At 33.1% G+C, this 25,112-nt stretch overlaps 1 protein-coding gene across 6 annotated transcripts in view; it reads right to left on the bottom strand.

Moving 5' to 3' along the window:
* LOC123711934 overlaps positions 1-25,112 on the bottom strand; it is a 97,799-nt gene that overhangs the window by 3,739 nt on the left and 68,948 nt on the right. For 5 of the 6 annotated variants that reach the window (XM_045664803.1, XM_045664805.1, XM_045664804.1 and 2 more), the window contains exons 3-12: positions 16,795-16,933; positions 15,033-15,097; positions 14,432-14,570; positions 13,045-13,157; positions 6,468-6,602; positions 4,796-4,930; positions 4,011-4,230; positions 2,453-2,598; positions 1,894-2,211; positions 731-934 (exon numbers count right to left, since the gene is read on the bottom strand). In XM_045664803.1, the coding sequence (XP_045520759.1) occupies positions 731-934; positions 1,894-2,211; positions 2,453-2,598; positions 4,011-4,230; positions 4,796-4,930; positions 6,468-6,602; positions 13,045-13,157; positions 14,432-14,570; positions 15,033-15,097; positions 16,795-16,933 (1,614 nt within the window). The remainder of the gene's footprint in view (positions 1-730; positions 935-1,893; positions 2,212-2,452; positions 2,599-4,010; positions 4,231-4,795; positions 4,931-6,467; positions 6,603-13,044; positions 13,158-14,431; positions 14,571-15,032; positions 15,098-16,794; positions 16,934-25,112) is intronic. The other variant, XM_045664809.1, reaches the window with a different exon arrangement.

The raw sequence follows: 25,112 nt of genomic DNA, 5'->3' as shown, positions 1-25,112 counted from the left end.
TTTTACTGAACACCTATTTAAGTTTTATATAAATGTTCAAAGACAAATCACCAGGACACATAAACACCATAATATCACGCAGTGAGGCGGCTTAGATCTAATGTGAATAAACCTTTTTTCCTAATCTTTTTAATTAATTTCGTTAAATTCAGGTTTCAACTGAAAGATTTTCCAATAGTTGACTATTTGATTTTAAAAGTGACCCTAGCGTTTTATTTGATACTATATTTCCGTCATGAATAAAGTTTTTTTTATTATTGTTTTATTTTTAAAGGTAATCAAAAAACACTGCTCAGTTGAGAACTATGAGCAGTGTTGGCCTAGTGGCGCCAGTGTGCGACTCTCATCCTAGAGCTCGTAGGTTCGATCCCCGGCTGTGTACCAATGGATTTTCTTTCTATGTGCGCATTTAACATTAGCTCGAACGGAGAAGGAAAACATCGTGAGGAAACCGGCTAGGCACAGAAGGCTGATCACCTACTTGCCTAATCGATATACTATAATCATGAAACAGATATAGAAATCTGAGGCCCAGAACTCAAAAAGGTTGTAGCGCCATTGATTTATTTCTTTTTAAATCAAAAAACACTAATTCCGACCATTTTTTCTACTCTAAATTTCTTGTCAATCATTTATATTTATAAACGATAATTCGCGATTGTTCGCGTATATCCACACACCGAATATTACCTTTTTCTTCTCATTTATCTATAACCATAACAATACTAACCAGTAAACGAAGCGTCGAACAACAAAGGCTCCGGATCGACACCACGCTCGCAGTTGGTGGCACTTTGCCCCACAGCGAGGACTCCGTCCCTTGCATCTCGTGATACAAAGCAGTATCGTCTCGCTGCCGTACTGTCCCGCGTCACGGGTGTCGTAACTACGAATGATGCGCCGTTCTCGTACCATCCACCGTGACATGTATATGCTGCGGAAATTATACATAAGTGAAAATAAATTGAATCGATATTTTTTTTATAATAAAAGTAAATACAGTAGAACCCGTTTAAGACGATCACGTTTAACAAGATTTCTCGCATAATACGCCAGTTTCTGCAACTTTAGACTTATTTTCATACACTTCTTAACGCTTAATACGATTCGTCATCCCGTTTAATACGCCCGAGCCCGAGTCGAGAGGTCTAACCGAGCGCTCTAATGAGAGCCCCCGCCCGCTCGAAGACAATGTAGCACCGTACGAAATTCAATCACAAAACGAGGCCCTAAGTGATAATGATGAAGACGAAGATGAGTCAACTGCGGTTTTGTCAAACGCCCAGCCATTATCAGCTGTTAATGATTTTAAGATGCTAAGTAGCTTATTTGGATCAAAGCAAAATGCACTGCAAAAGTTGAGTTATGTTGAAAATCTTTTAATTGCTAATGCATCAAAATCTTCCTGTCAAACCAAAATAAATAATTATTTTAAATAATGTAATTATAATTACAATACGTATTTAATGTAATTCATAAATGTATAATTTAATACCTTATACACCAAAATTAGAACATAATACATAATAGTATGTAGTACGTTTTATTTTTCATATCCCGCATAATACGCTTTCTTGCTTAAGACGCGTTTTTGGTAGGGTCCCTGAAAAATCGTCTTAAGCGGGTTTTACTGTAGTTTTTTTTATACAGTAAGTTTTGTATTTAAAAATAGACCACAGATTTTTTATGCCAAAATATATTTTAATCAAAATACGAAAACTGTTGATCTAAATTTAAAAAATTGTACAGTAAGAAAAACCATTTCCAGTATAAAAATTAAAATTTTACATAGTTTAGTTTAAAAAAAAATCAATAACGATAATAAAATAACTGTAGATCGATAGCGTTTTCTATTGACTATCTATTTATACTAATACTTTTATTATAACTAACCTGTAACTAATTCTTTATTATCACAAGTTGAATAAAATTCCATATTCTTAGCTGTGTTACACCCTACTTCCAGTTTGCTATATGTACTGCTGACACAACTTATTTGGTCATTCCTCTTACTCCTCAGAATTGGCATCTCCGATATATTCCTAAGGCTAAAATTGAACATTCTCGAACTGTTTACTCTATGGTTATAATCTACGGGGTTTTCTCTTCGCGATCGTAGTCTGTGGTTGTTTGATATACTTCTCTGGTGTCTGTGGTTTGAGATTGTGTATTTCCCGGAGTATGGGCATTCCTTGGATTCCGGATTGCTTGCTGAAAATATAATTGTTTACCTTAGCTTTCCGATTGATTTATTATGATTTAGTATAGGACTTATGGTTTATACGCCGTAAATAGGCCAAACATATATTGACATAAATTGGATGTAAACATATTATTATCATTTAAATTTGTTTAAAAAAGGTATAAGAAAGTACACTTCAAAAATATTAATTGAGTCATGACGGCAGCCATGGCGGACTGTTGAACATCTAAATGGCTTAAAAAATCTTACCAACTAATGTAATATAAGGTGCGGTGACAGCATTGAAATGATGAGGAGAACAGGCATCATCCGGTCTGGAAGTCGGCGATCCGCGTTGGAGTTCAGCTATGTACGTATCCCGTCGGTACAATACCACGCAAACGTAGCGAGAGACGCTGGAATCATAAATTTGACACTACAATCATTTTTGTATGTTAAATACTACAAATCTATATTAACCCTTTAGTATCATTCTCTCCTTTCAAAATTCCTTGATGGTATCAGGTGGTTCGTGTGCATATACAGATACTTATCAAAATGAAAAAAAAATTGAAGATTTAATCGTTTTAATTGTTTTTTTTTTTTTTGTTCATTTTACATTTAGATCCAGGTGTTAAATACGTCAGATAAAAGTTTAAGAAAAAGGAGTAACCGACCTTCTTAGCCCATATATATATTAATGTAATTTAAATAGTATTTATTTTACACAAATATAAAGTATTTACAATATTCTTGACCTTCACAGTAATAATAATAATTAAAAACGTATAAAAAATTTGGTTCTTTGGGCAGTGTACCTTTAACGCTGGCAGAATTTACTCGCTGTAATGCGATACTTAGTTTATACATAGTTTTAGTTCTAAGGCATTTATTCCAATCTTAATATATATAAATATCCTGTCACGATGTTTGTCCGCGATGGACTCCTAAACTACTTAACCGATTTTTAATTAAATTGGCACACCGTGAGCAAATTATTTGTCTATAATTAATTGACAGTGACAATTATCTGTTAACTCCAAAAGATTCTAACAGATGTCGATACTTTTCGACTGGATTGAGTAAGCAATCCATAGATGGCACTGCTATGCTAAAATTCAACATCATGATTACCACGTGTTATTGAGGCTAAAGTATAAATTTAATTTATTTTGTACTAAACGAAATACCGTGAAATTAAATTATTTCTACTTTTTTAATTTTTGGTGTTAGCAAAGCCAACCACGTGTTACTTAGACCGAAGTGTAAATCAAATTCAAAAAATAGTGACGATAATACAGTGAAATTATTCTTTCGTGTCACGGTATTAAGGCTAACTAAAACCACATTAAGGAGAAACGAAGTTCGCGGGGGCAGCTTTGGCCGCGCACCACCACTATGTGGAACCAGCTGCCCACTGAAGTCCTGAAGTAGGGTCCTTCAAGAAAAGAGCGTACCAATTCTTGAAAGGCCGGCAACGCACATGCGAGCCTTCTGGCAATGTGAGTGTCCATGGGCAGCGGTATCGCTTCACATCAGGTGAGCCTCTTGCCCGTTTGCCTGCTATTACATTTAAAAAAAAAACTGGTAGCTTATAATTTTTAACCGGAGATTCTAGCTAGTAGTTTCTTGAGCTTCTACTACCATATTTTGGTAATAAATGTATGTACATTTATTACCAAAATATATTAAGTAGATAACGATATGTTTTCTCGTATTACATTTTTCATTTTAAATATGTCAACAATATGAAGCACTAATCTGTGAAAACACACGCATAAAATTCTTACATAACATTTAATATTAATTAAAAAGTATGAAATCCCACCAATGGTGTTGCCAATGCGCAACCAAAGCGACGGAATTTCCACTCGGCGAACTAGCCTTCACATTGACGCAGAACACTTTGACCTCCGCACCGGTATGGTTCGTTATACGGAGCGTTGCATTTCGTTGGTAGAACGTGTAGTTACTCGTAAAGTCCAAGGTGTGCCACGTGTGAGAGAATGTCATCCAGGAGGGGAACTGACAGTTGAATTTCACTGAAACTGACAAGAAAAGAAAAAAATTAATGTTATATATTTACTTTGTAAAGGAAATTTAATGTTACGGTTTATTTTGTGGCGTTGGGGCCCCACCATTTATGAACCGTACTTTCTTCTATGATAATCATTTGGAATTTATAATATAATTTTTATTGCAAAAATACTAAAACTATATTTAAAAAAAAAATAACTTAAAACATAGTCTTTTCTCTTTTCTTCTTTACGACTTTGTTTATTTTAAAGACATTAATTGTTTAATAAGTCTTTATTTATTTATTAAAAATAAAAATTCATACAAAAAAACAGGTAACATAAGTTATTAGGCAAAGGGCGGCCTTATCGCTAACAAGTGATATCCTCCAGGTAGTATGCTACTGCAAATAAATCTAAAAATATATAAAAGTAGAAGTTGTCAATGTAACAGGTGCGGTTCATTCAAAACTATCATTAAAAAGAAATTCCTTTTACAAATATACAGTTAATTATTCGATACTAATTTCTCTACTCGAGAACAGCTAGTTTACTTATAACTGTGTCTATATATGCTTTACTAGAAAAACATAAATACCTCTTTTTAAGGCCATGGTCCTAGAACCTTCAGTAGCACTGAAAAGACCATTACAAGTTGCATCTCCAGACTGAGCTACTCTATATTCCACTCCACCAGGAGTCACAGGATTATCTTTCAACCCAGGTGCTGAACCTGAAATTAACGAAGATATCTTTTGCATATATACAGCAATCATGTTTCTATAGATCTTCCAATTATTTAGCTGTTATTTTTGTTTCATTACTGATAAATAAAGATACTGATAATAATTACTGATAATAATTTCTGTTTCTGTTTTGCAAATAGAACACAGGAAAAGTGTCTTCTCCCTAATAGATAAGTAGTGTTATTGGACACTTTAAGTTATCTTTATTAGTAAATTAGGTTTAATTACTTATTAGTGTTAAGTGAGGGTAGATGGTAATGTCCTATAATGTTTTAGTAAAGAATTTTTACAAAATGACAATAATAATAGAGGGAGTATTCATTAAGTTGTAAACAAAATTCACACTGCAGCCGTAACATTTAGTGCGAATCAAAAACTATACTGTCAAAGAGACATTCATTAGTCTAACAGCGGCGTTTAAATGTCTTACAGTGCCTAGTACTTTTATTGGCTGGTAAGAGCGACGCTGTCATGGATATTAGTATTGCCATTAAAAAAAATAACCATTACAATGGGAATAATTTGAAGTCAAGCAGAGTAACTTAATAATTTATTGAAATGTCTTAATAAAACAATGTATACTACTAGTACTACTAGAAAATACAGTTCTGGAGTTAAATCATTGTGACAACAATCTTAAAAACAACTGATATGATAGGTTTTGTTAATCAATGGCGCTACAACCTTTTTAGGTCTGGGCCTCAGATGTCTATATCTGTTTCATGATCGTTTGTGAATTGAATAGGCAAGTAGGTGATCAGCCTTCTGTGCTTGACACACACCGTCGACTTTTTGCGATAACCAAAATTTTGATAATGTTATTAAAAATGCAAGTAATAAAAATAAATACATTTTATTAGATATTGCAATACTGTAATATTATTTATTGAACGCACTCAAACGGCGACGTTAGTACCAATTTCAGCCGCCAGCCAAGAATAGTATATTGCACTGTATTTGCAAAGCATGCACAGATTTTAAAGGGAAATTGAAAAAGACATTTCTGTCATACGACAAAGTACTCAATGTATGAGTTTGACATTTCATCCTTTTAACTAGTCATTATCGTTTCTAAATATAGTCAAAGCCTTTTCTGACATTAATTTAATTATTATTATTTAATCAATGAAACATTTTACATGAAGTTTTTCGTTTACATATTAATAAACAATTACTTCGTTCTATAAAAAATCTTTAGATATATATATCTCAGATTTGTAATATGAGAACACGATGGAATTTGTTTTATTAGAATGGCGACACCACGCAATATCATTCACATCTTACAGGTTGTAAATTGTCAATGTGTCAAACACAATTAGACTACAGACTAATTGTTGAATCGATCCTTGATCTATGCTTGCGCCGAAAATGTATCTTAAAATAATATCCAAATTGTGATTACTGACTGGTTAATTCGAATTTACGACATCTACATAAAAAAACATCGTTTAAGAGTCGGCCTACATCTATTAAGAAGCGGGGTAACGTAAAAGCGAAAAGAAAAGAAGAGTTAAGTCTTACCAATACCATTCGTCTTCTCGTAGACAAAGCATCTGTAGCGGTCCTCGTTGCTCGTGGCGTGGTTATGATGAAGCTTCCCCACCAGGAACCTGAGACTCCCCTCCTTCCATGTCGCAAGACACTCTAACTCTTCAACTGAAAGAAGATTTTATGTTATGTATTTGTTAAAGTATAAGATGGTTTTGTGCCTCGCTGTAGTAATATAGTAATAATAAATCAAGATAAAAATTCGGTAATCTCTTGAGGGTGTTGCTACAGCGACGAATTACTATTTAAACTATCGATTGTAAGCATAGAACGGTGCCCTCCATAAATATAACATTATCGCCAGTCAAACACTAAAAGCATCCAGTGGCGATACAACTTTCTTCTTTGACTTAGATTATCTGTATTTGTTTCGTGGTCATTTATTGCTGCTATACGTCTTAGTAAAAGTAAAGGAACACCTTACAGCAGCCGATTTGAATGCCACATAGACAGTAGACCATTCGTGCACAGCCGGAGATCATACTTACTCCGGGATGAGATGTACTCAGTGCGAACTTTCTTAGACTAATATTTATCTTTTTCTAAACAAAAATATTTTATCGGAGACTTACACATATTTAAGAGTCAAATGTTCCTAAAATATGTAAAAATGGTTATTTTTTTAAATAAATAACAGCTGTTCGTGCATATATAAATTAAAGTCGAAAACAAGCTATTCATAGTATCAAAGAAAATTTTCAACATTATTTTTCCTTGAGTTTCCAAGTGGCATTCTCAATTTAAAACTATAGAATGCAAGAAAAGCTGGACTTGTAGCTATTTTAAGCTATTGCACTGAACAATCTCTTTGCGGCTGTTACGTCGCGACACGCTCTCAGTTTTATTCCATAAATAAGCTGACATCACTATTAAAGTCGCTGAGAAATGGAAAAATATAATTAATTGCACGTCTGGAAAATAATATTTAACATAGTCTTTATTTGTGTTTTCATCATATTAATAGCAACTTTTGTTTACTCAGAATTTATTGATATTATATTCGCGTAACCGTTGCATTTGGAACACGTTACTTAGAACCTACTAAATAATAATAGTGTTAGGATTTTTATAGGACAGAGGTGCAAACGAGCAACCACGGGACGCCCAAAAAGGGCAGTCAGCGTAGCCCATTTTAGTAGGTGCCGGATTTTGACTTGAATAAAAAATTATGGAATTTATTTCTCTCGTAGTTTGTACGATTCTAGAACGATTTTCTCGCATCATAGAAATCAATTAGATTCAAATGAAACGGTAATGTAAAATGTTTACATAAATTTACAGCATTTATACTAAAAATACCTCACGTTTAATCACATAAATAATAATTAGAAAATAATGTTCATTCTACTATATTATTGAAATGCATATACTTAGTCGTAAAAAAGAACGTATCCTGCCACAGTGACACCTCATACAAAGATTATAACTAATATATGCGTGTTGTACGAAAATGTAACAAGGGCGTATTCTAGACAAGATTGAAAAATGTAAGTGAAAAGTCAATTAACCTAGTCTATTGAAGTCGCGGCAAACAAAAGACAGAGACATAAATTTTATCGAAACAATACTCGAGTGACAGACCGCCTACGTCAGCGTCTACGATTCTTTGTTTTATTGTAGCTTAATTTTCATTTCAATTGCGACTTTTATCGTAACGTCTCTAATAAGAACTATTTATTTTATATTTAATAGCTGTTTATATGTGAAATGCCAAAAATTGCAGACCGTGTTCGATTGACCAGTTGACATTTCGCGGGCTTCATTGCATCGTCATGTTTCTTATGCCAGATGATTGTTAGTTATTCAAAAATTAATTAAGAATTTGAATTTTAGCTTTACACTATATGCTTTGAAAGCTAACTGTTTTTCGTTAACAACTGTTTCTTCCTAAAGTCAAAACATCTAAGTTTCGTAAGTGAATAATTTTATATTAAAAATTATGTATGTTACATAGATGGCATAATAATTTTTAATAGAGTTCGGTAGAGCTTGGCGCAAAAATCGTTGGAATACACTGTTGTAGGCTTTATACAACAGCATTTGTTAAACCTTTATTTTGTCAAAGCTTTATTATATGATGATGCGATATAATAATAATACTATAATTTTAGGTCTGTCTCGATGTTTCGCGTGGGTTGCAACAAACACAGCCACGATTTACGAGTTGATGTTTACCAGTTGAGTAGATTTGATCAATTTTATAAAAAAAAGTAGACGCTTCAATCCTACATAGCGAAAGATTTTTGTATTTTTCATTCTCCAATTATGCCGGAAACATAACCTTTTTGCTGTGCGTTCGGCTCGCACTGTCCAGCGTCAACAAGCTCCCATTCCTCGGTTACTCTCGCTGCTTAATGAGTTTCTGGACTCTTCGCCGGGTATGAGGGGGGGGGGTGTAATATACATAGATAAGATTAGAGGATTCTGTCAATTTTGTAAACAGCTTAATTTTATTTTATTTTTAGTTAGAATTTAGCTATGCATGGGTTGTAAATAAATGAATAAACTTAAAGAGTTCCTGATATTTTTCAAATTTTGCATGACTTCTAATTCGAGCAAGAATGAATTGTTAAAATTTTCAAACAAAATGTTCCGATTGCAAGTGATATCAATCAAAGGATTTTCCCAGCAGACCGAGACGCGAAATCAAGATTGAACACTTAGTTTAAGACTCGATGCGACGAGCACAATTTTACTTCCAACTTTGGTAACTTCGTTACAAACTGATAATTTAATCTTTAGTTGTTTGAATCATTGCTTTTAAAAAATCTTCTTAAAATTCTTACTGATGTCTCGTTTACACTAGAGATACCGCGTTTACGTCACTTAAAGCAAGATTATTCCGAGTTAGAACTGGCCATAAACTCCACCATTGTTCAATCGCTGATAGTTTTTTTGTAAGGAGCTACAACTATCACATCATGTTCCGAGCAATTGTTTCGACCTGCAGCTGAGTTTCGGCAGAGGCAGAATACGAAATTCCGCTTGAATCACCTCGTCCGTTCTTCCACAACTGAGCGTATTTAAGGCAGTTTTAACAGAGCACTACCACTATGTGGAACCAGCTGCCCACATAGCTACTAAACCAATTCGACGTAAGAAAAAGCAGACCGTAATGCACTCGCAAGCCCTCTGGCATTAAGTGTCCATGGGCGGCATCACTTATTAAAAAGTTTTGATAACTAAAAATTCGTAGGTTTTTTCGCAGTGATATCCATGTTCTATAGAACTTATAAATGAATTAGTTTATAAATGAATTATTTTATATCCAGATAATATGTTGACACACGCAGCGCGTCAAAAAAAGAGAGGATGCACAGGGATGACGAGCTCAAAGAAAATTGGTGGGGACAACTTAACGGTTGAGATTATTTTGCCGTACAAACTGATCTCTTAGACACTATCAATATATAATTGATAATATATTTTGTGGTAAATAATTAATATTAATCTTCATTTGCACTTAACTGTATTCCTTTTCGTTTTGGGTTGTATAAGAGCTTCTGAAAGCTATTTACGTTAAGACTTAGGAAAAATTTGCTCGCTCCTCTCCGGCAAAATATAATGGAATTTAATTATCTAAATTAGCATTTATAGAGATAACAATACGAAAGCTTTAAAACATTCTATTACAAATATAATTAAAATTAAATGAATGCGATTAATTTACAACGTTATGGTGATTTTACAATAATTTGGATACGACACATCTTGACATTTCTCCTTTTTATTGCATTTATACAAATATGTGCACACGCAGTTTGTAATGAAATTCATTTTTTATTAAAATTGTTTATCTAACAAAGTAGTGGTTCATTCAGATCGTAATCGATTAATATCATAAACGCCGAACAATGAGCCATATAAAATAGGCATTCTAATGTCATATTAATTAACATAATGTCATAATAATGAGAACAGTTAAGTTATTGATAATTGTCGTCAAAAGTTATGTTCTAAATAATCTTTCACACTAAAATATTTATCACAATTTGTGTGTGTTCCAATGGATTCTAGAATTACTTACTGTTACAGTTTAATGATATATTTTTTTATGTTTAAGGCGTTTTGTACAGGCTGTCGGGTTTGCTAGTACTGTAATTGTTTGAAATCGAGCCGTATAGAGTTTATATGTTTATCCAAGTCTATTGTAACCTCTCAGAAGGCGACTTCATTCAAATAGGTAAATCAAACATTCCATTCCAAAACTATTATTCATTTTGTAATCCAACCTAGAGCGTCTATGTTATCTATTTTCTTATAACTCTGCACTGAGATTTCATTTAACATTACGAACTAGCCTAACCAAAGACTAATAAGTCTAACCTAGGATATTTAACATAAGAACGTGTCCAATAACACTACTTACAGTATATATTAAGGGTAAGAAATTCTGATCTTGTGTTCTATGCTTTACTACCTCTGTTTGTCACTTAAGACAATGCACTCAAGCTAATTCTCTAAATCACGAATATTTTTCCTTTTCAATCTTCCAAAAATAGAAATTTCCGAAATTTTCACTATCGCTTTTAACAATTAAGATAACGTAGACCACCTGGAACTATTAATCTACAAAAACAAAAGCTTTCGTCTATTTTAAACCACGTGAACAAAAGCACCTTTGGCCGTCTGCCCATTTGTATGTCTATTTCTGTGTAACAAGTTATACTAATTGAGTATGTGTCAGTTAACTAATAAGAAGAATTCGATTGTTTATAATGTTTGAATAATGCACGGAAAAGAGGTAAACGACTTTAAAGACAACTTTAAATAAATAACTAAAGGTCCAACGGCAAGGAGAAGAGGGCACCCTAAAGAACGGTGGATATAAAGAAGCGGTAGCAGGAATGAAAGGAAAGCGAAATAGAGGAAGAAAGCCACTTAGAGAAGTTTGGAAAAAGCTGGAAGAGGCCTTTACCCGTTCAATGGTACTCTATCTATCTATCTTACATATAATTAGGTTTGGTAACTAATTATAAAACTAGCAAATTGCCAAAGGCCATGGAAATTAGATTGACGGGAATCAGGCTAAGAGATAAAATCAGAAGTACGGAGATAAGACAGAAAACCAAAGTCTTATCTTATACTGACGCATATAGATCATTTAAAATGGAGCTGGACAGGACATATGCTAAAATACAAAGCAAACACGTGACTCTATGGTACCCAAGGGACGGGACTAGACGTCAGGGTTGACCGAAAACACGCTGGAAAGACGACATCAGCCTGACTTTGGGAGCATATCGGACCAGAGTCGCAGAGGATGGAACACAATGCAGAGAACTGGAGGAGGCCTATGCCAAAAGGCACGCCGAATTGCGAGACATATAAAATGACACTAAATTGTTGTTTTATACCTACCTATTTTTACCTTAATCAAGTATATTATGTATCAGTTTTCTGGAAATAAAAGCCTTTGTTATTATTAACTATTTACTTTACATGTGAACACAGTTTTTTTTTAAATTTATTATCTCGTAAAAAAATTCGGGTTAAGCTTGCCGTATTTAATATAACTGATTTTTGAAGGATGACTGGATGAATGGATCAATGGATTTCGGGACATTTGTGTGACTGTTTGGGATTATTCCGGTGGTGGACAAAATTATAGGGACTGTTGATACTTTGTTAAGGGTACTTATAATTTCATTTTGAAGATCTGTAAATTTCCTGATTTTATGTGCAATTGTTTCTTGTAAGTTATTATAATGTATGAAATACCCCATAGAGGCATTTGAGTCCATTATTATTAACGTATGTAAATCGTAAACGTACTGAAAGACCACGATAAAGCGAATCCATTTTTATGTTTGCTTCCGATATTTTTCTCTATGGATTGCGCACAGAAATTAATCTATTGTCCGAGCATTTGGTTCGAGAGCACGGAATGGAATCTAGCTTAAAAGGTCGTTAATTAATATTTCTTATAAGATATCGAGTCACACACACTCATCTTTTACGGTTTTTACTAAAAAAATATTGATAAAAACCGCACTAAACATACTTGTTTCTTAGCGTTTTTATTTCCTTCAATTACAATGAGCAATGCAATTGTAAAGTTTCGTAATAAGTTTACATATTTCATTCTGTTTTTGAATGAAAACTAAACTAACTACTCATTCATTTCAGTTTACGCTATAAGCTTTGCAATAAGATATTTTAAGGAAATGCAGTATAACCCATCGTCGACCCTGAAGAGCTAATCATATATATATAGGAAGCAGCATTAAAAAGAATGGAATCTCTCTGTTGGCCTGACGGGCCTTGGAAGCTCAACTCGTGCTGTTAAGCGTAAGGGCGAATCCTACGAGACTCCGACTTCGGATTGGGCTGCCGCGGGGGTGGTCAATGGCCTGAAGGGTTTATACCGTAACCTGACTATGCCTTATGAGGGCGGCGTTTAGTTTGTTGTTCTGTAATATAGCAGTAACGACATAATTTATTTTATACCATAACGACAACTACAAGTTATGAGTTTACTAATAAATAGAATAATATCTCTCTCAGTCATCTTAAATCATTCCTATAATATTATTTTCTCTAAACATACCGGTACTTTCTGATCCGTAGACATCAGGACATGCTTGATAATTCAGAAGAAGTCTGGAATCCTCGGTACAGCTCTCTATGGACGATGCTGGAAACTTGCAGTCACCATGCCCTCTGAAATATATAGAATAAAGAGGCAGCAAAAATATGTCTTTGAATCCTAGAAGCAGTGTCGCCCTGCTTTAGCGTGACGCTCTGCAGACTGAGGTCGAGCGTTCATATCACAGCTGTGCTGTATAGACCTCTATTAACACTTCATGTCTTAACCATGACGGCGCGTGTTAAGCACAGAAGGCTGATTAAATAAAATATTAAAGAAACGCATGAAAACTGAGGTATATATAGTGTTGTAGGACTAATGCAGTAAGGAACCAGGAAAATAACTATAATTACAAACTGAATTTTTGAATATTTTCAAAAGTAAATACAGAAACTGTAAATTACCCGAAGAAAACAACTCAAGAATAAATGCGGAATAAAATAACTGTAGTCTGTAATTATGAATGACGTCTGTCAACAGCCCCCAGTCGGATCGATCGGTGTAATGGCATTATAATTTTACCTTCACCCCAATACACTCAATAAAATGAGGTTTTGATGAATAATTTCCAAATATATAAAAGGATTGAAGACAAATAAGTGATATTGTTTGAAGCTAGGCGCACTCAGCAGATTTTAGCGTCAGCCTCATTGATCTTAAGAAAACACTTTTTAAACGGATTGAAGCTATGTATTATTATTAAAAACTTATAATTATGTAACTTACGTTTCGCGTGTGTAGTCACGGTGACGCCGGTCAATCCGTTTAAAAAGTGTTTTCTTAATGTGTAAAAGCTATGTTAACAAAAGCCAATTCATTGATCTTTTTAATCAGTTATTATTACACCTGAAAACATGTTCTATGCCGCATATGCTATATGCCTGAACTTTGCCTTAGGGCACGATATATATATTCTTGATAATATATATATATATATATATATATTATAGTGACATTTTAACGGATGACAAAGCCTTAATAAGCTACTTAAATTCATAAATTAATCATCTCTATTAAAATCCATTACGTATTTATCTAGTACAAATTCTATGCGAAATTTTCTGATTTAAGGCGATAAGGTTGAGAACAAAGCGTTGCGTCAGAATTGTGTTACCTTCTTAAAAAATTCAGTAAGAAGCTATCACCTTGCTGCGTTTTATTCTTATGACTGCGGAACTAAGGTAGATACAAGTTTTAGCTCTGTACATAAAATACTAATTATGATTAAGATTAACACATTAAAAATAAATTACAAGGCAACAATTTTGTAAGGTTTCTACGCGTTAAATAAATCTAAAAGCAACATTAAAGACATTAGTGTGACAAATAACAGAAATAGTGAACATACCTGTTGTATGTAAAGGAAAATGGCGCTTTTAGTGGACAGTCGACTGGCTCAGCATTTTCTCTGAACATTGAGTAAAGGAGAGCGTCGCCAGTGATCAAGGAACACAGATGAGGGAGTGCATCGCGACGATGACAAAACGCTGTAAAAAAACAAAGTCCATGGCTATTTGGGTGCAATTATGTTATTTCATCTTTATGAACACCTCAACTGAGCGGCTTTTATTTTGGCGAAAAGAATCAAAAAAATTTAAACAATTTTTTCGTTATGACGAAATAATTCTTTCTTATAGTTGTCACGGAAAATTACGAGTACAAAACAGAAGAATGAAACACATTTTACAATTTACAGTTGGCAGGTATTTCAATTATTACAGCAAGGCGTCTTGGTGTTTTAGTGGGTAGTAAATCACCGAGTCCAAAAGAAACTATAATCTTCAGCGGCATATCATCAGCATTTGATTTTAAAGTTCGCTTTTCGCGTAGTAGTTTTGTCTAAAGCCCATCGTTACGTGCTCTTTGTCGATCTCGTTAAATACATTAAAATATAATGTATGTATTTCTGTTATAAAATAATACTGGTTTGCTACAATTGATCTACTTACTTTCTTTATACTGTAGAACATTAATATGCTTCTCGTGCATTACGACACAGCGATAGCATCCTTTCCTGAAATTACAATTAAATTGTTTAACAAGTAAATCTAAAATTAGCTTTTGCGATTAATCTTAGAATATTTAGGTTGTTGGACTTTTAAAAAAGGAATTGTCCATTGCAGTTGATTTTGTTATGATATATCCTAATTTATGACCCCGGGTCGCAGATGCAGGGGTTACAAATGTGAAAATGTCTGCTAATTCCATTACATATTAGGGCAAAATTTAAGAATTTCTAGACTTGCCTTTGATGAGGCAAAATTAAAGATGTCAATTTATTTATTTTTATTATTTATAATTTGTTACATACATTTACAAAACCAGGTTACATTAGTTATTAGGTAACGGGCGGTATTACTTACCTTAGTATGGAAAAATAAATTAAAGAAACAACTACTGAAGGTAAAGTTTGTAATGTTTGTCCTTCTTGTGAAATGCATGATTAATTAACAAAAAAACATAAAAAAAACATTACATAACTAACCTTTCTCTTTACTAATTATATGGATTATAACCAAGTATACAGTATCTACTAATAAGTATCGCAATACGGAGAGGATATGCTGCAAGCTTAAAGGTGCATGGATATGTATCAAACTTTTAAAATTTGTTTTGATTGTCTTTTGATTTATTTTTTATTACTTTGTAGGTAAAGAAAATTTTAAAAATTATTTTACAATTGATATATTTCTTAATTTAATTAATTATTTATGAACTAAAACTAAACTTAACTAAAATATATTAAAAAAATATTAATAAAAAAGCTAACCTACATCGTCATCATTAATATGAGTCATAATTAATATATAAGCAGCAGAAGACAAAAGCTCAAAAATAAGATTTTTAATAAAATTCAAAGACTGAGCTCGCCTGATATAAAGAGGTAAGGCTGATCAGTCAATCGCAAAGCTTCTATATATATAGGTTGATATATTTACATTGAATTTTGTGTAATTCGTACCCACAACGTTGAATGAATAACATCATAGTGTGTATAATATCTTCATTCAAGATTTTAGCGATGAAGAGCACTTCAGAGATATTTGGGCAGACAATCTCCGTATAATACTGGCATTAAAATTATTGCTCAACTCGAGTTCATTTCATGTTTTACATAGATAACGGTAATTTATCATTTTTCAAGAATTGTTACGCAATTAAAGATTATTTTTTATCTAGTTTATCATTTTTTATGAATCTGCATAATTTGGCAGTACTGATTCATTACTTTTTTTTGTCTTTTTTGCGTTGTGTTTACTCTGTGAAACAGAGCTATAAGTATTATTTTTATAGGTTATTAAAGTTTAAATATTTAACTATCTGTTTCAGCAAACTTTGTTATGCTTAATATGTGATTGTCTTTATATATGATTTCTAAGTAAAAAAACCATATTAGTACCTACCCTTTTAGTAACCAACATAAATAGAACATTGTGAGATCGTTTATAAATAAATCGTTCGTTTACTTTTCCGAAACAAAATATGGTTTTAATTTAAATTAAAAACAATTTTTCCCTCTTAAAAACTTATCTCAAAATTAGGAGACTAAATTAAAAAAAATGATTCAATCTGGTCCAGGCGTCTTTGAGATTTGCGCTTAGCAATTTTTACGATTTTTATTCATACATGACATTTCAGACTGTGTTAGTTTCGTTCAAGTTATCGGCTGTGCTATTTTTGTATAATTTTAAATATATTAAATTGACTTACTCGTCCACTATCAGGAACTTATCCCCTTCAGAAGATAGGCAGCGTCCCTTATTTGAGAGGATGTTAGCTTCGATTATGATCGGCTGGATCACACCAGACTGGAACCACTTGCCTTGCCAACGAGGTGGAAAGGTGCAACCTGGAAAAAAACAATTTTTATTGTCTTATCCTATAATTTTAAATTTGAGATCATCATTCTTGTGTAACTTTTATTGTACATAAATAGGAAATGAGATCAGATTTTTGTCTCTGGCTAAAATCGCATCTACTTGTCAAATAATAGATAGAATTTAACCTGTACAATATACATTATATTAAGTTATAGTCATTAAAACAAGAATTGGACGAGTGAGCCACAGACACAGGAAATAGTTATTATTACGAAAATTAACATTAACTTATAAACATTTTAAATCGAATGTAATCTGTGGATGACATTTTAAAACGTTTTTAACAATAATTATGTCATCACAATTTACTACGATTTAACGCAGTAAAATTTTCATAATTATAATTAACGATTTCGCTGCATTCAATTTCAACTATATTGTAAGAGTGAAACAAAAATCCCCTGTTTTGATTTCGATAAATTAAAAAAAACACTAATAAATAAAAATTATTTGCTTAGGTATTCATAGAATTATTGTTTATACATAGGACTTATTATACAGCACCCGATAAACTGCTAATAATAGTATATTTGTATAAAAAGTCTAACAGTTGTGACATTTAACTGCAATAAAAACGTTTTATAACAGCCTAACTTGTCCGCTGTGTGGTAGGTCAAAATCACTACAAGAGAACGCGGTGTTCGGGATTGAATCCCCGATGCCTACCCTCAACGCAAAAAAGGCCTGGAAGATCACATCGCGATTACGCAAGTACTTCACTGTGACCTTCGTATCGGATTGGTGAACTTGGAAGTTGGGTTCGCAGTAGATCCTCTTCACGGGGAAAACTGTTCCGATGCTTTAGTCCATACCGAGTATGTATGTGGTTTTATGTAAGTAGGCTTTGCAAAAAAATAATATCTACCTTATTATATAAATAATCCTATCTTATTCATATAAATAGGTTGCTGTTCGTTTGTCTAATAACTCAATTGAATAATTGAAGTATTTCCGAACCAATTCGACTTAGGGTCCTTCATGAAAAGAGCGAACGACTTCTTAAAAGGCCGGCAACGCACTCGCGAGCCCTCTGGCATTGAGTGTCCATGGGCGGCGGTATCACTTAACATCAGGTGTTTTATAAAAAAAACTCGAGAATTGACACATATATATGTCACATAAACATAAATTAAGAAAAACACTTTTTGAACGGATTAAAGCTATTATTAAAACTTATTATAATTATTTACATAATTCTAAATTTTTACCGACGTTTCGCGTGCTTTTCAGCGTGCGTGGTCACGGTGACCACGTCTTAATGTGTAAAAGCTATTTAAACAAAAGACAAAATAACAAAAAACAAAATGTTGGAATAGTGCTTGAGAATTCTTATCATTTTACAATATTAACAAATTTTTCGATTGATCTAAGTTTCTGTCGAAGCTGATGGAGGGTTTTCTGTATCAATCTTATAAAATCGAAGTATTTGTGTCGTATTTGAACGCTTACGCTACTACGTAAAGTAAGTAATATAAGAAATGTCTGTTTATAATGTTAGACATATATAATATGACATACTCAATATTTTTTCAAATTATTGAATATATATGAGATTATCCATACATTGGGTTTTATTTCAATTACATATAAAAAAGTTTACCAAGAACGTAGCAATAGCACATAATAAATTAATTATATTAAACTATTATATGGAACTGATACAAATAACTAAAATTATCCAAATAATTGATAAGGCACAATAAAGGGCAAACTTTTGTTAGCAATTTGACGTTATCCAATTAAATTGTGGTCACGAATTCAACACTCGACATTATATTTTAACGTGATTATTAATTATAATGCACACACACACACTACTATATAAAGATTGAAAATATCCAGTAATTAATTTTTAACCGATGATATCAATACAAATTTAAAGACATTTTTGTTATTAAATACAATTAATAGACTTTTCAATTAAAATTATAATTATCAAACTTTTTGTACACACATAAGTCATGAGATATACTTATTAATTAATAATAAACACTAAAATATTCACTACCTTCGTATCTATTTTGATTTTGACCTGATATTAAATGGTACAAGGAAATTATAACTATTTATCGGCAGGTAGTGGATTTAAAAGCTGCAACAATGATCCCATACAGCCACGGTACTACGGAAAATAATAATTATCATGTCGTGCGAAACCTGGTTCACAATGGCAAAAATTCGCGGAAGAGGTCTTTGTGTGTAGTTTTTGACCAAGATTCTATTCTATTCAAAGCTAAGAACTATTTCTTAATGATATTAAATTACGCTCACAGTTAGCTTGAAATTCCCTTCATGGTTAAAGGGAATTACTGAAGTAAATATATTTTCAAGATATTTTGTCTGAGATTCTGTGTTCGATTAGGGAAAGCATGCAAGCATGGTTAATAAAGAGATATTGTAGTTTAATCTAATAAAATACATCGTACAAACCAAACTGCGAACAAAATTACACTATTAATAATAAAACTAACTCCCTATTTCTGAAAACTTAACCATATAAATTTCGCATGCAAGGATTTCAGGATTATGTGCGTTCTTTTGTTTTTTACAGTCTATGGATTAAAAAGAAAACAAATTTAAATAAGGAAGCTATGTACTTTTGTTTTTAACTTTTATGTAATCTATAGACAATAAATTTACAGGCCATAGAATATATAAAAGAAAACAATAAATTTAATTTAGTAAGCGATTTTCAATTATTGCGTGGTCTTTTGATTTTTGAGTGATTAAAAAGAAAATAAATTTAAATCAGAAAGCCATTTTCAATTACAAGAATTGTTATCGTTAATAGATCCATACAGACCACAACCGACAATAGCTTATGACTATTTCCCTATGAAGTTAAATTAATATTCAACTAGCCATTTAATATGAGTATTGTGGTGTGATTATGCACAATAACCGGCAATGATACGGCGATTACAATACAATGCGTGCATCAATCGCGCGCCCTTTGCAGTCGGAATGAATAAAAATGAGGTATGACTGACGACTTGTTGAGATGCAAACGAACCCGCATTATAATGGACTGCAGTTCCACTCGACATCTTTAGCCTTTAATCTTGTAAGCTATTCATGGTCTTAAAAAGGAATAATTTAGGTTGAAAGTCGTTTAATACCTGTATGCATGTAACGTTTAAACTTAACAACATTTTATTTTAATAATTGAATCGCCTCCGTACACTGCTTTTTTTAAATCAAATGATTGATGTAATAACTGGTCTTTATAATAAAATACTATTTACGTATTTGTATTTATATATAACAGTTTAAATTATATATAACAAAAAAATATTAATACATTTAACCAAGTATTGTAAATTTTACTTACGTACGTTATGATAGACGAAAAATTAATTTAATTGAAGTCGATATGCTTTATTATTGAAATGCTGATGAGTACTTGGAGCTTAAAACAAACTATTTGTTTTTTACATCTGTTATTTAGGAATGAACCGCATTTAAGATGCATTTTAAAATAATGATATCATTTGTATTTAAGGTGGTTTGGGAACAATTTTCTATTAAATCTTATTATTACTTAATACTACACCAATTGCTCACTAGGAGCGCTGTCACAGAACATCACAGATTCATAAACAATTTGATTTGACAGTTGACATTTAAATCTTCTTTAACAGATATAAATTATTTACATAATACAATATTTTCTTTAGTGATCGTTATCGCGACGTTGACAACTACAATATTATAATACAGCCTAGCATGTCTGTGGTTGTGGGAGTGTCAAATCTTAAGGAGATCTAGATTCCTAGGGGACTTTATATACTTAATCTAGGTGTGGTAGGCTTGGCTTCATCATATGGGTGTACATAATACTTTTTTGTTAGTAGGCTGTACCAATTATTCTAACGACCATAAACGAATTATAATGAAATATTATATTAGATTATAATTAATCTTTTGCCAGACTTATAGATAAAAAGTGGGCCTAATTTATTAAACTTTCCCTGCAAAAACTTAGATTTTAAGATATTGAAGTAATGGTGTTTACAAACGCGACGGCGAATAGCCAACTAAATTGAACAATCTTTTGTGTAACGGCCGTGCACACAGAAGGCTACACTTAACATAGCCGGGTGGTGGTAATTACTTAATTTTGATTAAGAGACGCCAGCCCTTTATAAATCATTTTTGATTACAGCGCGGTAAGTTTTTTGCTATAGTATTTGTGAATATTTAATACCTAATAACCGTATGGGTAATGTTGCTTTTTTGTTATTTATTGCTCTTTTCGTGTTACTTATGTATTTCAATAATGTATAAATAAGACGAATTTAGAGTTTTTTTTGTATATAGTACTAAGAGCATATCAGGCACGCACTAAGGGAGATCTAGATTCCTAAGGGATTTTATATACTTAATCTAGGTGTGGTAGGCTTGGCGTCATCATATTGTACATAATACTATTGTCTTTTTAATTTTTTATATAATTAAGGAGCCCATGGAACGCCCAAAAACGCTGTCATCGCAACCCATGAACACTCATTTTTAGTGAGTGCGTTGCTGGCCCTTGAGGGAGCAGTACACTCCTTTGAAGGGTCGTAAACAGATACAAAAATTCAGTCCAGATCTAAAAGGTTGCAATTCTGGTTTTTGAAGTTGTATGAAACATGTATATGGAATTATTTATTTCGTGCAGGATTACGACAAAAAAAAAAACAAACAATAGCACTAAAAATATAACCAAAGATGGTATAAATAATATTTATAAAAAGGTTCGAACATCTACAAAATTGAAGTAATTAACCTAACTTGGCTGTGATGTGTGATGGTGATGATAACTATGGTGATATTGATGGTGATGGTGATGATGTATATATAATAGTATATAGCGATAGTATATGTTGGAGTTTGAATATGTAAATAATGGCAGGCAACTGAGGGTATATACGTGAAGGAGTGTATGTGGAGTATACTCATCATGCAGGTGATTGTGCGCAATGGATACTAATAATACTCATTTATTCACACTCCTTTTAATCTTAATTATAAAATGCTGCGCGCATTATATAAAATAGTACTAATAAAATTATTAATTTCAATCTATGAAGAGTATTTGAACATTCTATTTGTCCCATTGATACTACAAAGTAAATTGCAAATCGTACAATTTCGGAGCCTCACAGGAAACTGACGCATTCAATTGTCATTGTTCAGTGCCTTCAATTGATATGTATCAAAGTTAAATTATCATAACTCGTCTTTAACATACTCTTTTAGCCGTTTCTGTGATACTATATCAGATAATAGGATAACGCATCGTGAACAATGTTTTTATTGTTTTATTAGGAGGACGCCTAATTCCAGTACAGACTTCTTAACACGAGAGAAATATGTTGAAAAGCTTTCTGTATATCTCTAGTATAAGTTTCGCGTCCATTACAATTAAAGAATATAAGTCGCGACTTAACAGGACCTATGTCTTTGATGAAACATATTTGACAGCACTCAAGAAGACTTAGACTTGAGTTACGAATCAGAATATGGACCTAAGTGAGCTTGAAAATAGGATAATAAATCTTTTCAACTGTTGTTTTTAAAACCAAGGGCATCTTTATTTATTCATTTAGGAAATAAAACCAGACACATAGTATTGTCTTTTGTTAACATAGCTGTTACACATTAACATTACTACACATTACAATTATGTAAATAATTATAAGTTTTGAAGAATAATACATAGCTTCAATACGTTAAAAAGTGTTTTTCTTAAAACAGATACATCTCTAAAAGTATAAAACAAAAAAAAACAACATAAAATTAACAACATCATATTCGATATATCCAGTTTCACTGATAAAAAATAAGATATAAAGCAAAACAAAACAAAACAAAACATGACAGCAGAATGTTATTTAAGTAGACACTACAAAGTTTATAAATCAGGAGAACGACAAAAGTAGCCATAATAAAGAAGAAAGATACAAGGTTTAGGACTTTAATAGTTATTTAACCTATTCTTAAAAGAAGCAGGAGAGCAGTGCGAAAAAAGGCCGATATTAGTAGCAGAATCCAAAGTAGAACACATCCTGTGAAGAGGCTCACAGAACCCAATATTGGTTCTGGGAGTTGGAAGGTTAAAGGTTCTGTGCGAGCGTAGAGATCTGGCAGGAATATTGAATCTTATGAGTTCGAGAAGATTCGACAAGGTAGTTCAATCTATCTTAGTTGTATGCTACGTGCTGTTATTTAGCCACAAAAGGCAGCATACTAACATGTACTAAAACTTTTAAGTGTTTTCTTAAAACTGTAAGATTATGCCGTACAGTTGGACTGAACATGCAGTAGCATGTCATCATTATGTAGCTGCCCACTGAAGTATTTCCGAACCAGTTCGACTTAGGACTCTTCACGAAAAGAGCGTTCCAATTCTTAAAAGGCCGTATTTAAGCCTTCTGGCAGGGTTAGTGTCCACGCCAGTATCGCTTGGAGAGCCTGCAATTAGTTTGCACTCGAATCTATTACAAAATTCCCTACTAAGAATAGAAATAGAAAAATCTTTACCATCTGCTATCTACTGTTAATTACGAAGCTTAGGGAAAGGTCAGAAATTTAATGACAACTGTTTGGATACTTGGAATGTTAGCAGAGGTTAACGATACGGAGCAGTGTTGGCTTAGTGGCTTCAGCGTGCGACTCTCATCCCTGAGGTTGTATCCGATCCTGCCCATGCACCAATGGACTTTCTTTCAGTGAAGGAAAACGTCATGAGAAAACCGGCTTGCCTAAGACTCAAGAAGTCGACTGCGTGTGTCAGGCACAGAAGGCTGCTGATCTCCTATTAGATTGACAAATGATCATGAAACAGATACAGAAATCTGAGGCCCAGGCCCAAAAAGGTGTAGCGTTGTGACTTATTTTATTTTTAACAATACGAAAATAATTTTAAAACTAGTTTATTGCAGGTACAATAAATACGAGTCATATTGGAAAATAAATTAAACTTTATCGCGGTCAGAGCTCAGGACATATTTTGTGTGGGCTTCTCCGCGGGAGAGATCTAGTTTACTGGTATGTGCCTGTCATTCTTAATGTTCTTATTTAAGAGGAAAGTTTTACCGGTCCAAAACGTATATTCATCACAATATTTTACCACCGCCAATGACCTTTAATCGGTACGCACCTTGAAGGACTATAGGAAATACTTCAATGGGCAGTTATGTCCGCATAGTGGTGGTGCGTGGCAAAACTGCCCTGAGAAACGCTCAGCTGTGGAACGACGGACGTGGTGATACGGAAGGTAGTTTATTTTCTGACTTAAAAACTCAGCTGCAAGTATTAATCCGAACAACTCTGAACGTGTTGCATTTAAAGCATTGGTACGCTCTTCTCGTGAAAGATCCTAAGTCGTTATAAAGACAATTTTTTTCCCAGTATCAGGTTTATATTTAAAACCGAGGCTTATTTTTATGAAATAAGGTAGCTTTTTATTATGTAGAGCATGATATTGTGGGAGAAAATTGTAAGAGAGCACATTACAAAGCAATGCATTTCGCGTTCTAAATATCATTTATACAAAAGGTCGGTGGGTCACAAATCGCACTTTTAAACTGACCTTGTCTTAACAATCTACATACTAACTTGGACGGCGGCCAAAGCAAAGGTTAAATTAAAATATTTTGGAACCGAATAGGTTTAGGGGCTAACCGCAGAGAAAGCTCGGATTAAATAATAAGTTCAACTTGCTGAAATTTAAGCTTGAAAAGATGTAGGGTTTACGGCAGCGTTATATTAAATCGTATTTTGAAATTAAATATTTAATATGCCGCTCTGCCCTAGTGGTTATAGCGTTCTCATCCTCGAGGTCGTAGGTTCGATCCCCGGCTATGTACAAATAGATTTCCTTTCTATGTACGTATTACTTTACTTATATAAATACCCGCTCGTACGGTGAAACATCGACGTCAGACAAAAGGCTTGTCTATGATATAAAAATGATCAATCAAAGGCAAGTATGTGGAACCAGCTGCCCACTGAAGCATTTCGGAATCAATTTGACTTAGGGTCGTTTAAGAAAAGAGCGTACCAATTCTTAAAACGTACTGGTGCACTCTGGCATTAAGAGTCCATGTGAGGGCTAAGCATGAGAGCCTACTTTTGGCCCCTGTTCTATAAAAAAATACT

Source organism: Pieris brassicae, chromosome 7 (assembly GCF_905147105.1).
Source record: "Pieris brassicae chromosome 7, ilPieBrab1.1, whole genome shotgun sequence".
Taxonomy (NCBI): Eukaryota; Metazoa; Arthropoda; class Insecta; order Lepidoptera; family Pieridae; genus Pieris; species Pieris brassicae.
Note: the sequence above shows the minus strand (reverse complement) of the source record. Positions and strands in the feature narration are given on the sequence as shown.